The 13669-nt window shown below is 39.2% G+C and overlaps 1 protein-coding gene across 5 annotated transcripts in view; it reads left to right on the top strand.

Moving 5' to 3' along the window:
• The window catches only part of LOC117302230 (rho guanine nucleotide exchange factor 10-like), a 64179-nt gene that overhangs the window by 41377 nt on the left and 9133 nt on the right, over positions 1 to 13669 (top strand). For 2 of the 5 annotated variants that reach the window (XM_033786071.1, XM_033786068.1), the window contains exons 5-14: positions 353 to 630; positions 1532 to 1585; positions 6425 to 6527; positions 7913 to 8088; positions 8587 to 8766; positions 9302 to 9418; positions 10050 to 10142; positions 10839 to 11009; positions 11758 to 11811; positions 12316 to 12321. In XM_033786071.1, the coding sequence (XP_033641962.1) occupies positions 353 to 630; positions 1532 to 1585; positions 6425 to 6527; positions 7913 to 8088; positions 8587 to 8766; positions 9302 to 9418; positions 10050 to 10142; positions 10839 to 11009; positions 11758 to 11811; positions 12316 to 12321 (1232 nt within the window). Of the gene's footprint in view, positions 1 to 352; positions 631 to 1531; positions 1586 to 4387; positions 4403 to 6424; positions 6528 to 7912; positions 8089 to 8586; positions 8767 to 9301; positions 9419 to 10049; positions 10143 to 10838; positions 11010 to 11757; positions 11812 to 12315; positions 12322 to 13669 lie in introns of all 5 variants that reach the window. The other 3 variants (XM_033786070.1, XM_033786073.1, XM_033786069.1) reach the window with 3 other exon arrangements.

The following is a 13669-nucleotide window of genomic DNA, read 5'->3' as shown; positions in this document are numbered from 1 at the left end:
TCTGGGACGATAGAGGGCAGCAGACTTACCGGGTAAATCCATTGTTCTCAGAATTATGCGCATGTTCAGAACTACGTAAACAATGGAAATTTACCCGGTATGTCTGCTGCCGCCTAGTGTTGGAAAGTCTCCTATTCCTAACTAAGGATTTATTTTTTGACTTGGGATGAGTTTAATAAGTTTTGTATCCATAGATGTTACATGTAGGTCGCATTGGACCCATCCTCGGACGAGATACATAGGATTAATTCTAGCGTTTCGTGAAATCGGCTGCTGTGCCCTTAAAGGGAATCAAGATTAATCATATAGAATGTTTGAAACCAAAAAGTTCTCCTATCTTATCACCACCCAGGCTTCTTCATTGACGATGACCTCCTTTACGAAGATCTCCTGGATTGCAATGAGGAGGATGAGGAACTTCTCATGGAGGATTCGGACTCCAGCTGGGGATCGGACGAGTGGGAGGGCTACTCTGACGAGAGCGACTGCGAGATGGTCCACAGCTTCTGCATCGAGCCCAACTCACCACTCCCTAAGGGACCCTCCAACGTCGACAACAGGTCGTCAACGAGGAACCGCTCTCTCGTAACATCGTACGGGATGGACAGACGGGAAGAGGAAAAGCCCCAGGTAGGCATTGATTTACCTTTCAATTCGATTCAAATACACATTTATTTCCATACTTTCATGTATTTTTGTAAAACAAACCGCATTTACCTTGGAGTTTTTGGTTTGGTGTTGGTATCCAGTAAAACCCAAAGTCAAGAAAATAACATTTAAAAACCCCACAATTCAATGTTGTTTGTTTTGATTGCCACAATCAAAATAATCTTGATACAAAATCCCTGAAGCAAACATAATCGAACACTGATTCGATGAAATTGGAAACCCTTGGAATTAATTTACTCAATCTAAAAATATAGACTTTCCCTTTCAGTGGGGATTTTCTTTTCACAGAAAATCGCATCAACACGTACTTGGATGCATTGTTTTAGAAAGTGAAAGAAATAGGGGAATCTACATCGGGAAATCAGAAGAAACACAAACTTGAAGCTTCGTAGCAGAGTAATTTCTTCAAATTATAATTTTCAAGAAATGCTTAAAGGGGAGGTTTGCGTTTAGTATTCGGTAATCATTTTTTAAGTAATTAGCAATGCAAACTACAGAAGCGTTCGGTTTTGAGAATCATTTTTTTTTCAATAAACGTGGTTATATAAATAAATAAGTCGTTATCCCCACAAAATTGAATGTGAGAAGCATTACTGTCAAAAATGTTTCTCAGGTTTTTATTCCAATTGAGGATTATTCTTCCTGCTTAGACATAAATGTACTCGCTTCAGATTTGTGGGGTTGAACTAAGAACTAACTAGAGAGTGGGATTCGAACCAAAGACCTCCAGATTAATGAGCCGGCGCTCTACCAACTGAGCTATCTAGCCCTATGTTGGCGGTGTCAGATTTGAGGAGATGAATTCTTGTAAACATACATTGTACAGTAGTTTGTATTTATTTATTTCCTTGATTGTCAATAGGACTCTGCGTCAACCAACTTGGAATTCCCTCAGACAGCGAAAAATGTACCCAAGGTATTAATCATGCCATCTTTATGCCGCATCCAAAGATCCACAAGCATTAACTCCAGTCCATTCTCAAGACTCGAAAGCACTTACACTCCATCCCCCCCCCCCCTCGGGATTTCGTCAATCAAACGCAAAAATTACAGCCGTCAGAAAAAATATTAAGAGGAAGACCTTTTAGTAATTTCTTATTGTTACAGGCAGTCCATTCACTGTTCACGTTGGTTGTTTAAGAGGAAGACCTTTTAGTAATTTCTTATTGTTACAGGCAGTCCATTCACTGTTCACGTTGGTCGTTATTATGACCACTCTTCTGCGTCTTTCAGAGTTTGCTTTGGGGGAAAAACAGAATTAGAGGAAGCAAACATTATATATGCAGCATCAGTGTTTTTATAATCGGTTCATTCAGTGTCAAATCTGCAACATTAACTGTATGAATCATGTTTCTTTGAACCCCAAACCAGTGTGTGAAGAAATTCAAAGTTGTTTAAAAAAAAACTCAAGGTCCAAAGTTCAACGACCTTTAAACCACATGACCCCAAATACTTGAATGTTTAGCAGATTTAAAGAAACTGTGATATTTACCCTGCAATTCTGTTCGAACAGTTTCCAAACTTGTTGGAAATAAAGAACTTAAAAGTTGTGAAAAAAACTCAGTGTGACAACCTTTAAACCACATGACCCCCAAACACCTGTACTTGGGTAACAATTTTAGCAAAATTAAAGAAAGTCTGAAATGTGTTTCGATTTGGCATAGAATGTCTTTGCTAAGTACTTTTGGAAAACATCTTTACAAAATAAAAAATTTGTTTTTGTCTCTTCAATATTATTTCAAAATACTATTCCACCCCTCAAATTTTGAGATTTTCCATGATTACTTGCACAAAGCAAAGTCCTGTAACGCTTAATTAGAAGGTAATTACCAAGCGATTTGTCCTCGTATCTATAAAATAATTCCAATCTAATGAAACTCTAAGATAAGTCATAAATTATAAAAGCCAATTTCATTTCCGCTGATGCTGCCATTTGTCACAAATGTCACAATCGGTTTTATTCGACAAAATCCCGAGAGAGTCAACCCAAAACATTTGGGGATTCTTGTAATTTTGTAATTTCCTCTGAGGCCTCTGGGCTGTCATCTCTCTATTGTTCATGCGGTGCTTCTGGGGGACTCTGTCTATCAGGACACTTAGTTGCTATCCTTCACCAGTACAGTTGGTATTTAAAGGCACTGGATACGTTTGGTAATTGTCAAAGACCAGTACTCTCACTTGGTGTATCCCAACATAGATGCATAAAATAACAAACCTGTAAACATTTGGGCTAAATTGGTCATCCAAATTTTAAGAGAATAATGAAAGAAAAAACACCCTTGTTGCACAAATGTGTGTGCTTTCAGCATGTCAGATGCATAATAAAAGGATTCAGGCCTGAAGTCTTTTAATATTTGAGTAAGAAATTGGCTCTTTCTCAAACACTACTTTACTTCAGAGGGGGCCGTTTCTCACAATGTTTTATACTTTCAACAGCTCTCCGTTGTTTGTTACCAAATAAGTTTTTATGCTTACAATTATTTTGAGTAATTACCAATAGTGTCCATTGCCTTTAACATTGTAATGACAGTTGCTTGCTTTTGTGCTCTAAAAATAGACAGCATGGATACCTCAAAGGAATATATGTGAAGAGACAACAGAATTCTTACAAATGAAAGTAAGAAGTCTAAAATTGCACATGAGCCATCTTCAGTCTCTGCAACTGATTCATGGAGATGTCAACATTTATAGGATTTGAACAATAGTTTCAAACAAAAGAACATAGACTCAGGCCTGTATGCTTTGTTTTTGAAAGGGCAAGGGACTAAACACCAACTTAGGCATTTTTTCTTTGGTGAATGGCACCCTATGAGGACATTTTAAATTTCTACTGGAGAATACTGCACCAAGGTAATGTCCAGGGGGCACGGAGGCAATCGCCTTCATTGCCTATGAAGTATCAAGCCTGCCCAAGCCTGCATCGTCAAAGTGCACATACATGTAAATTATACATTTATGCATTGAAAGCCACATACATTATATGTTACCATACCTAAGCCAGCTTGCTTTCAAATGCAAATTCTTTATTAATGCTTAGGGCTGACATTAAAGCCCCATCTGTATTTAAATCTTTGCAGTCGATCCTTCTACATGTACTCGCAACAGAAAAGATAAATGCAATACACCTGTGAATAATCAATTAATTTGGGGAATTCCTGATGGGGTTGCGGCTAAATGCTTCTATATTAATCTTTGAAGTAACTTTTGTTGGCTCTCGTTCTACTGGCAATGTATGTATTGTATGTTACCAAGACTGTTTAGAACAAGGGTAGTATAATAGCCCAGAGGAGGGGGGGGGGGGTGACCTGGCCTGGCCTACATGGTATGTCTGGGCAAACTTCCAAGTTTGTCCCACGTACACACTATACAAATGTTAGTCAAATCTTGCAGCCATTTGTGGCCGCTATTGGCATTTTGTTCTCTAAAAGGGGTAATCTTTAAAGCCCATATTAATCTTTAAGCTCACTTTGCTGGTCCTACAGTATCATTTAATGTACAATATGTGCATTAAGAACAAGAAGGAGGGGGCGGCAGCTTTGACACTAACCTGGTTCCAGATTATATAAATTTATCTGTCTCATATTTTACTTACATCTTTTTCATTTCTACATTTTCTCCCTGTGTTTTTTTTCCTTCCCTGCATTTTCACCACCCATCTATCACCCCACCTGTCACACTGTTTGTCACCCCTTCTGTCAACCTGCACCTCTGTCTGTAGTCTTATCTCGAGTGGGTGAGTAGTGGTTCTACTAATCATGATAAAAGGTGGATTAGTAATAGTCTTGGCTCAAGACCTTCTGGTCAAGTTGGCTAAATATTGCCAACAGAGGGCGCGCGATTACTAATTACTACAAACAACAAAGCGAATAATCCACTATGGGTCACTAATGTCTTGAGCCAAACTATTGACTGACAGCATTTCCCTACAGTTGTGCTTTTGGGTTGCGGTTTTTCGTTTGTGTATTTTTTTAACTAATTTTTTTTGGGGTACACGATTGTATTTTTATTCAGCAGTTCTTGTTCCCAAGAAGCATGCAAAAAAAAAAAAATGTTTCAAACAAATAAAATACACAGCCATTTTTTTTCCTGCGAATATGCTTTCAATACATCCCCTTTGTTTTTTGGGTTGTTTTTCTTGTCCAAAAATTGTTTTGTTGTAAGAAACATCTTAGATCCGCAGTGAATGTTTGTGTTCTGTTACAGTTTGTTTTTTCTTTGTCAATTGGTTTTATGTGAGAGGTAAGGATATAATTTTTTGTAATTTTTATTTGTTTATTTATATTTGGTTTGCGGTAACACCAGGTAGAGTTTGTTCTTTAGAACTGTCTTGCGATATTCTACTGCCGCAGAGTAGATTTTCTTTTTTGTTTCTTGAGTTCACGATGTTTTGACTCTGAATATCCTCTTTCAAAAAAGACAATGCCTTAGGCCTGTATGCTTCACTTTTTGTAAGGGCAAAGACACCAAGGCATTTTCTTTTCTCCTTGGTAAAGGGCATCCTATATGTGTATGAGGAAATTGTAAATTTCTACTGTAGACCATTTCAAGGGCACCTAGGCAATCACCATGTGGCATGGAGGCAATCGCTTCAAGTATCAAGTCTGACGCCTACACAGGATGGTTTGTGATGGAAGATGGGGTTGCGAACACCCCGGGCAAAGCAGATGTCAGTAATAAGGGGCAAATTATGAATATTTAAACGTTGTGACGGGGTTTGTTGGTTTTATGGAGGCTCTTTTCATTAGCCATGCGTATGCAATGTTGTAGCTACTCATCACATTAGTGTCAATGAAACCCGTCAACTATGCACGCATGTTGCGTACCTCATTCGCTATTCACTTTGTGACGCAAGATACTTCTTTGCATTATCCCTGCATGGCGGCTAGAAACGAAGGGCACTGTTAGGCAAAAAAGGTTAGCGTCTCGCTTCCTTTTTTAGCAACTCAGTCCTTTTTAGGGGCTGCCTCCTTTCTTTCTTTTTGTTTCTGTTTTTTATGAAAAAATGTAGGATACACTACAAGTATTAAGGAAAGTAAATTTTGAAAAATACAGCCGGTTCTCTTCAAAATTGTGTTGTGCAGCCCTTTTGAAAAAATTTACCCAAAACTAAAAGGCTCCTTTTTTTTCTAAAAAGGCAGGACGCTAAACAAGTTATTTTTATTTAAGGCCAGGGATGAGATGGTGTTGGGAGTGATCACCAAACTCTCGGAGCGTAAGACATTTGCGAAAGGAAGAGAGGGGTGGAGGAGGGGGGGGGGGGTTCGCTTCTCATCCCTTAGGGGGGATGATCAGGTTGTCTGGCCTATTGTTTATTCTAGCCTGATGAGTTCAGGGTAAGAATAATGTGGATATTTTTAACCTGGGTAGGGTTGGGTTGGAAAGTGATACTACAGCATGGCAGGTTTTGAAAAGGTTATGTTAGGTTTTTTTTGTAAACCTTTAATTTTTTCATTAGTAAATTTAAAGGGAGGGTATGGCTTTTTTTAAAGATCAAATGCTGAAAGAAATGGAGATAATATTACCATATCGTAATGCAGAGTAGGACTTTTAAAACCAAAAATAAATGTAAATATTGGCATTCATGCTTGCAAGTTTTCCAGCCTGCTTGCTTTCGCACTTTGCGCTCAGAGTTCTTCTTTTTTTCTCAACAGCCTATCACATCCCTGCATCATAAACACCTGCTTCTAATTGAAATAACCTGAGCAAATCAAGTATCCTTACATAATTATATGCAATTATTATTCTTTGTGTCTAGCTGAAAGAGTACAAGGGGAGAAGCAATCTGGACAAAGTCAGAAACTTCCTGTTCGGACGAAACGCAGGACCTAAAGAAGAGGAGAAGGAGGATATGGATGAAGGTAAGGCGTCAGGGTTGCTTCAGGAATTCTGCATCGTCGATATTTGTTATCTGGGCCCAATTTCATCTGCCTACTATAAGCAAAGAATCGGCGGCTTGCAGAAGCTGGGAATTCTGTGGTTCTGTCAAGCATGTTTTATGGGTTAGTAGGAAATGACCCAGAAACCTAGCTTTAGCCGTAGCTGTAGCCGTAGCTGTAGCCACTAATTTGGACATGGCCTACCTGTACTCTAAAAACACCATCAACTGTCTATTGGTGTGGCCCTAAACCAACAGTAGAGGACTGACTGTAATCAATTTCACCGGAGCAGTATTGGTTTTATTCTCAACCGACTGTGTTTTCGAAAAAAGTGTTTGCATTGAGCCAGTAAACGCTTACAACTGCCTTCCTTTAAAGGCACTGGACATTTTGGTAATTGTCAAAGGCCAGTATTCTCATTTGGTGTATCCCAACATATGCATTATAAGATAACAAACCTGAGAAAATTTGAACCCAATTGGTCATCGAAGTTGCAATAGAATAATGAAAGAAAAAACACCCATAGTTGCACAAATTTGTGTAATTTCAGCAGATGCTTGAAAATGCTTTAAAGCCTTTTAATATTTGAGTGAGAAATTACCTCTTTCTCATGAAATATGTCACTTCAGAGGGAGCCGTTTCTCCCAATGTTTATAGTATTAATAGCTCTCCATTGCTTGTTACCAAGTAAGTTTTTATGCTAACAATTATTTTGAGTAATTACCACTAGTGTCCAGTGTCTTTAAAGAAAAAAAGACCCACATCCATCAGAACCCCATGGGTACTAATAGTGCTGGCAAACTTAACTCAGTTTGAATGCCACCTTTGCATTCCGTCATCAGTCATTACTGACAACATTTGCAGACGACCACTTATCACAACCCCACTGGGGAATGTTGAGTGGGCACAGACTTTCTCAGGATCTTTGTAAAACAGTTAAGAAAAAAAACTCCTGTTTCTTTCACATTCGAATGTACAGTAGAAATTGTCTTAAGAACGTGACAAACGTACATGTGATGTGAGTAACAGTGACAGCGAAACCAGTGCCAAATTTCATGAAGCCTGTACGTAGAAAATACTGCTTGACAATTTTGTTTGCTTAGCAAAAATTGAGTGGGGCACGAGCCACAACAGTGCAAAGTTAATGTAATTTTTGCTGGTCACCTGATCCTGCTAAGCGATACAAGGCAATAATGTGCTTAGCAAGTGGCTTATTTTTGGGAAGGAATTTGCTCATTGCTCATAATTTTTTTGTGCTTAGTTCTTTTTGTTCAAATAGCAGCTCTGTGAAACTGGGTCGAAGGCTTAGTTTTTGGGAAGAATTTCAAAAATTCTCATCCCTGCTATTCTCGCTGATCATTTCGCAGACAAAGACGATATCCACTACATCGATGTAAAGTTGTCGCAGGTCAAGCACCCGCCACCCGCCTTGCCTCCCCAACCCAAGGGATTGACGACGGAGGAGGTGGTGCGGAGGCACGTTGTCCAATCGATCATCGACAGCGAACGATCATACATGCTCTCCCTTCAGAGACTTATCCAGGTTGGTTTAACCTTTTCTCCCCAACAATTTATAAAAAAAGATGTTATTCTTGGAAGCCCTTTTTTTTGCTGGTTGTGAAAGCTGGTGATCATTGCTAGATTTTTCAGGCTCTTTTTGTATATATGATAAAAAAAGGATACTAAACTGTAGTATCGATAGTGCCCGTATAAGAACCCACAACACTTTCATTGAAGAGTAGGGATTAACCCTTGTATTTCTTTGTATAAATAGTAAGCACCCTTTCCAGGTTTCCTGAGGCTTGCAAGCTACAGTGATTAAGTTCATTATTGAGACATCCTTGGTTTCACTACCAGAAATTAATGATATGAAAAATTACCACTTTTTCCAAAAACTACGTTACTTCAGAGAGAGCCGTTTCTCACAATGTTTTATACTATCAACAGCTCTCCATTGCTTGTTACCAAGTAAGTTTATACCAATAGTGTCCAGTGCTTTTGAGGTATACTTTGCCTTTAAGATTTTATTTTCCCGCCGTAGGCCTATGAGAAACCTCTGTTGGACAGTAACCCACCGCTACTTGAGAAGGAGAAGGTTCGAATGATCTTCTACCGAGTACGAGGCATCTACCAGTGTCATCTCATGTTCCAGATCGCTCTATCCAGCCGAGTCAAGAACTGGGACTCATCAGATCAGATTGGAGATGTCTTTGTTGCATCGGTAACAGAATACTTATCCATCAAATTAATTTGTTTCCATAGTGTTATTATTATTAATATTTTAGTATCGATCATTTCGGCCATTTCCACAAAGTACAGTAGAAATACTTATGCAAACAAAAGTTTAGTCGTGACACTTCCTACGTAAAATTTGAGAGGTATTGCTTTCTACTCAACTAGCCATGCTTCTGATTGATGATACCCAAGCCCACATTCATATGGATGCTGAAGGGGGTAACCCTGTTTCAGCCCTAGGAGTAGGTGGCAACGGCCTCTGGAAAAAATAATTGTAGCCCACACCTTGAAGTGGCCTTCGGGCCTTGTGTGTCTGGCTACTTCCATAAAAATAAAAAAAATAAAATAATAATAATAATATTAAAAAAAAGTTTAAAAAAAAAAAGAATTTGAATCACAGTAGCGACGACATCGTCAATCTTAACTTCTACATTGAAACAGCACTTTGAAACAGTGTTACAGCGCTTTATAAATGCATTAAAGTTAAGTTAAGTTAAGTTGATCCCACTGTCTCCTTTCAGTTTTCTAAAGCGATGGTATTAGACGTGTACAGTGCCTACGTTAACAACTTCACCAATGCAATGGAGGTGGCCAAGAGAGCAGCCAATCAGAGGCCAGCGTTCAGGAACTTCATCGAGGTGAGCTTTCATGACCGGTACCCTGTCACTCTTTAGCAGAGCGTGGGTTTGAATCTCAGTTGTTACACTTGTGTCACTTGTGTCACTTAACTATAATTGCTTCTCTCCACCCAGGGGTAAATGGGTACCTGTGAGGGCAGATATGGTTCTTGTGATTGCTTTAGCCGAGTAGTGCATATTAATGTTGCACAGGCTGCGTACTCCCCACCAGGGAGCTGAGATGGTTTTAGGAATGAATGAAGGCCCAGTGACCAGGGGTAACAATGTTGGAAGTGCCTTGAGACGCCCTTCAGGAGTGAAAAGCACTATAGACGATGTGACCTCTGATGTCACTCAAAAACCATAACATGATTCGCGCGCATACCGCCTAGCAAAACCTTTGTGTTTTGGCAGCCAGCTAGAAAGTACTCGCAATCTTACCATGACTACGCACCTTTTTGCCCGGCGAAACATGACGTGTACAGTGTTTTGTCATCAGAGGGCGGTTTGAATATAAACATAGGTCACATCGTCTATATACAAAAACTTGTTATTTTTATTTTTATTACGACCATGGCTGTACTGGCCATACTACTGCCCTATACTAATCACCACTCCTTCTAATAACTGTTTTTGTTCTTGATCTCATTAGACACGGCAAGTCAGTAGCATTGATCGTCTGAGTCTCTATGCACTCATGCTGAAACCTATTCAACGCTTCCCTCAATTCATCTGTCTTCTCCAGGTATGACCCATCTACTCCCCCCCACCCCCTCCCGTTATATGGTTTTCTGTCTTCTCCAGAAACGACTTATCTATTACCCCCCCCCCCCCCGCCACCCCCTCCCGTAATATTGTTTTCTGTCTTGTCCAGGAATGACTTATCTACTCCCCCTCCAACCCTCTCCCCGAAAATTGTATTCTGTCTTCTCCATGAATGATCTACCTGTATCAAAACAAATTATTTGCCTCCAGCACCCCCATCCCCTGTAAAAATGTCTATTGTAATGTTTGCATTGCTGCCATGTAATAACACTAATATCCCTGAATTTAACCGGGATTTCTTTATTCAGGCGGGATCCCTGTTTCATTTTCTATGGGGACTTTATATACTGCCCTCTATTGACAAAGATCCCAGAATGCCCACATCATAGTTTTTGAGAAATTAGTTAACAAATTCACAAAAATAGTTTTTGGCTCAGTGAGACAACGGATTAACGTGACTCTCCTGAAAACATTGCTCTGTGATTTTTGTTTTTTTGCTAAAAAACTTGACGACGAATGAAAGCTGAAACTTTTACAGGTAAATTATATTACATACATCTTTGTGCACAGTGAGTATGGATTCATGTCATGGCCAAAAACATGATCTACAAAAGGTACCAAAACCTTTAAATGAGAATTAACCTGATAGCCTTTTTTCTCTTGACTCCTTCTCCAGGATCTTTTAAAGCGAACTCCTCTAGGCCATGCAGACCGCATGCCTCTACAGCTGGCACTGACCAAACTAGAGACGCTAGCTAGCGTCTTGAATGAAAGGAAACGGCAGAGTGAGCAACGATACGCCGTCAAGCAACTCATGAAATGCCTCAATGTCAAATTCTCCAGCAAGGTTAGTTTTTAATCCTGGGCAACTATTGAAATTCACTCTTTGAGTTGTTTCGCCTCTGTGAGAGACTTTAGAACGCTAGGTGGCAGCAGACTTGTGCCGTGTTCCCATCTTGTAGGGTGTCGTGGCCGAGCGGACAAGAGCACCGAACTCACGCTCTTGTGATTCTGTTCAGCAGAGTGTGGGTTCAGCTGTCGCGACACTTGTGTCCCTGAGCAAGACACTTCATGCTTCTCTCCACCCAGGGGTTATGGGTACCTGTGAGAGCTGAGATGGTTCTTGTGATTGATTTAGCCGAGTAGTGCATATTTGTTGCACAAGGCTGTATACTCCCCAGGGAGTGAGATGATTTAAGGAATGATTTAAGGCCTAGTGACCAGGGGGTAATAATGTGAAGCGCTTTGAGATGCGCCTTCAGTGTTCAATGCACTTTATAAAGACTGGTTAATGACTATTATCAGATTGTTCCTGGTCACATAATATTTACCCTAAAAAAAGGCAATATGACAAAATATGAATATAATACTCTTGACATCAATCACATCCTTAAAACGTGTAACAATAGTTTAAAAATTTATGATTCTCAAGTCAACTAGTCTTGGAGTGTCTCTAAAATTGGACAGCGCCATCACTTATCAATCTTTATCAATTAATGTATGTGTCAAAGTATTACACCCCCCCCCCCCTCCCTTGATGTTTTGAGTCACAACTTTGTTACGATAATGCCATGTTTTTTTCCATTTTTAAACAGTTCAAACATGACAGAAGCCGATGGCTGATCAGACAAGATGATATGCTTCAAACTGTAAGTTATTTCACTCATTTCTACATTTTCAAGGAGGTGAAGACACTTTCTCAAATAAAAAAAAGTACAAGAAAACATGAAGTATCAAGGCTTATAATAGTCATTACTTTACTTTTTCAAAAGACATCTTTCCGTTATAAAAGTATTGTTCAAAGCTTTGCATGGTGTGGATAAATAGACAGAAACCATCAATAAATAGTATTACGTGCTGGTACAACCGTGTACATCCCTTTGGAGGGATTGTTGGCTCTGAAAAGAGCCGGTGTGGTCTCCACTTTTCAAATGGTCTTTCCAATGGTGGTTTAATTTATTTACACTTTTTTTTTTTCATTGGTAACCATTAATCAAAACATCACTTTTTTTTTTTTTTTTTTTTTTTTTTTTGGGGGGGGGGGGTATAATATACATAAATCTATATATAGCTAAAGTTTGACATTTTCATTTAATGATTTGACCTTTGACTACTTTTTCTCATCCCTTCGGCCAATGACGTTTTTATCATAGAGTGAAGTGAGTACTGGCAGATGTCTAGTGTTGAACTGTAAAACTGAGTCATTGAGTTTTGAGTTAACTCATTGAGTTTTGAGTTGATGGAACTATTGAACTGAGTTGTTGAGTTTTCAGTAAACTTTGTGAAGGGAACAATGGCTCTGTTGTTATCCTTCATTGTTAAAATGTTCACTAATATTGTATTGTAGAGGTAGCTTAATAAAAAACTTAGAACTCAAAGACTCAAAACTCAATGGCTCTCCCGTAGTCCAGATTTTCACATTGTAGGGTCAGTGATTTTACCCACGCTAATAGAGAGTAGGCAGAATACACATGGACAAAAATCACCCATCATGCCAAAATAAATCACCATATGTATATGCAAATTTAAAACCACAAGTATTTTATCATGTGCACTCCATGGCAGAGTTGAAATTGTAGATTCATCAGACAAGAACAAAAGTAGTTTTTATATGCATTTGATAGAGATTCACTATCATTGAGGCCTTTATTAGTTTAAAAAAACCTCCCTGAATGTGGAAGTTTTCCACCTATGATGTTGAATATAGTTATAAATATCTTCCTGATCATTGTACAAAAACTCCCCGATTGCAAGATGCAAATATTGGCAGCTCTGTGACTGTAACATGTTTTGGTGCAAGACACTGATGTTCCAGCTTACAAACGTTGTAGATTGGCGAAAATTGAAAAAAAATGAAGTGAAACTTCATCAGTCAGATACAGAGTTCTGTGTTCCCCAAATTTTTTTTTTTCCTTTTCTGCAAGTGGAGAATCATTGACCTAAATATGTATGCATGCTCCGATCCCCCTCCCCCCACTATAGATTGTCGTGAGGTGATTGTAAACTAAACCCTAAAAACTTGGCGGTATCGATGTTTTAAGAGTAACACTCCCTGTGTCTTTACCATATGTTTTTCTTGTTGATCCATTTGATGTTGTTATTCATGATGTGATCGTAGCATTACTTTGTGGTGTATGTTACTATAAATAATATCTTGGCATGGTTGGCTTGTGCATAAAGCACTTGCCTCTCACCAATGTTGCCCTGGTTCCATTCCCGACTCAGACTATAAGTGAGTAGATGTGTCAGTGGTTCTTTCCTTTCCACAAGGTTTTTTTCTCTCCAGACTCTGCGGTTTTCCTCCCTCTGGAACAAGCAAACACTTTCAATCTCTGGCTGTGCTCCTCAGTCACAATATTGGTCAATGTGGCTGGCTGGCTAACACTTGTTTCAGACAGGCGCTCCAGAGTCACGCAGAACCAAATTCTGAATTAAGTACATGAAAAGCTTGACGTCTGAAACAGTTAGGAGCGACTGGCAGGCCAAAAGCTGAAAGATTGACTGTTG

This window comes from Asterias rubens, chromosome 18 (genome assembly GCF_902459465.1).
Source record: "Asterias rubens chromosome 18, eAstRub1.3, whole genome shotgun sequence".
Classification (NCBI taxonomy): Eukaryota; Metazoa; Echinodermata; class Asteroidea; order Forcipulatida; family Asteriidae; genus Asterias; species Asterias rubens.
The sequence above is the reverse complement of the archived record's forward strand: the minus strand, read 5'-3'. Positions and strand labels throughout refer to the sequence as shown.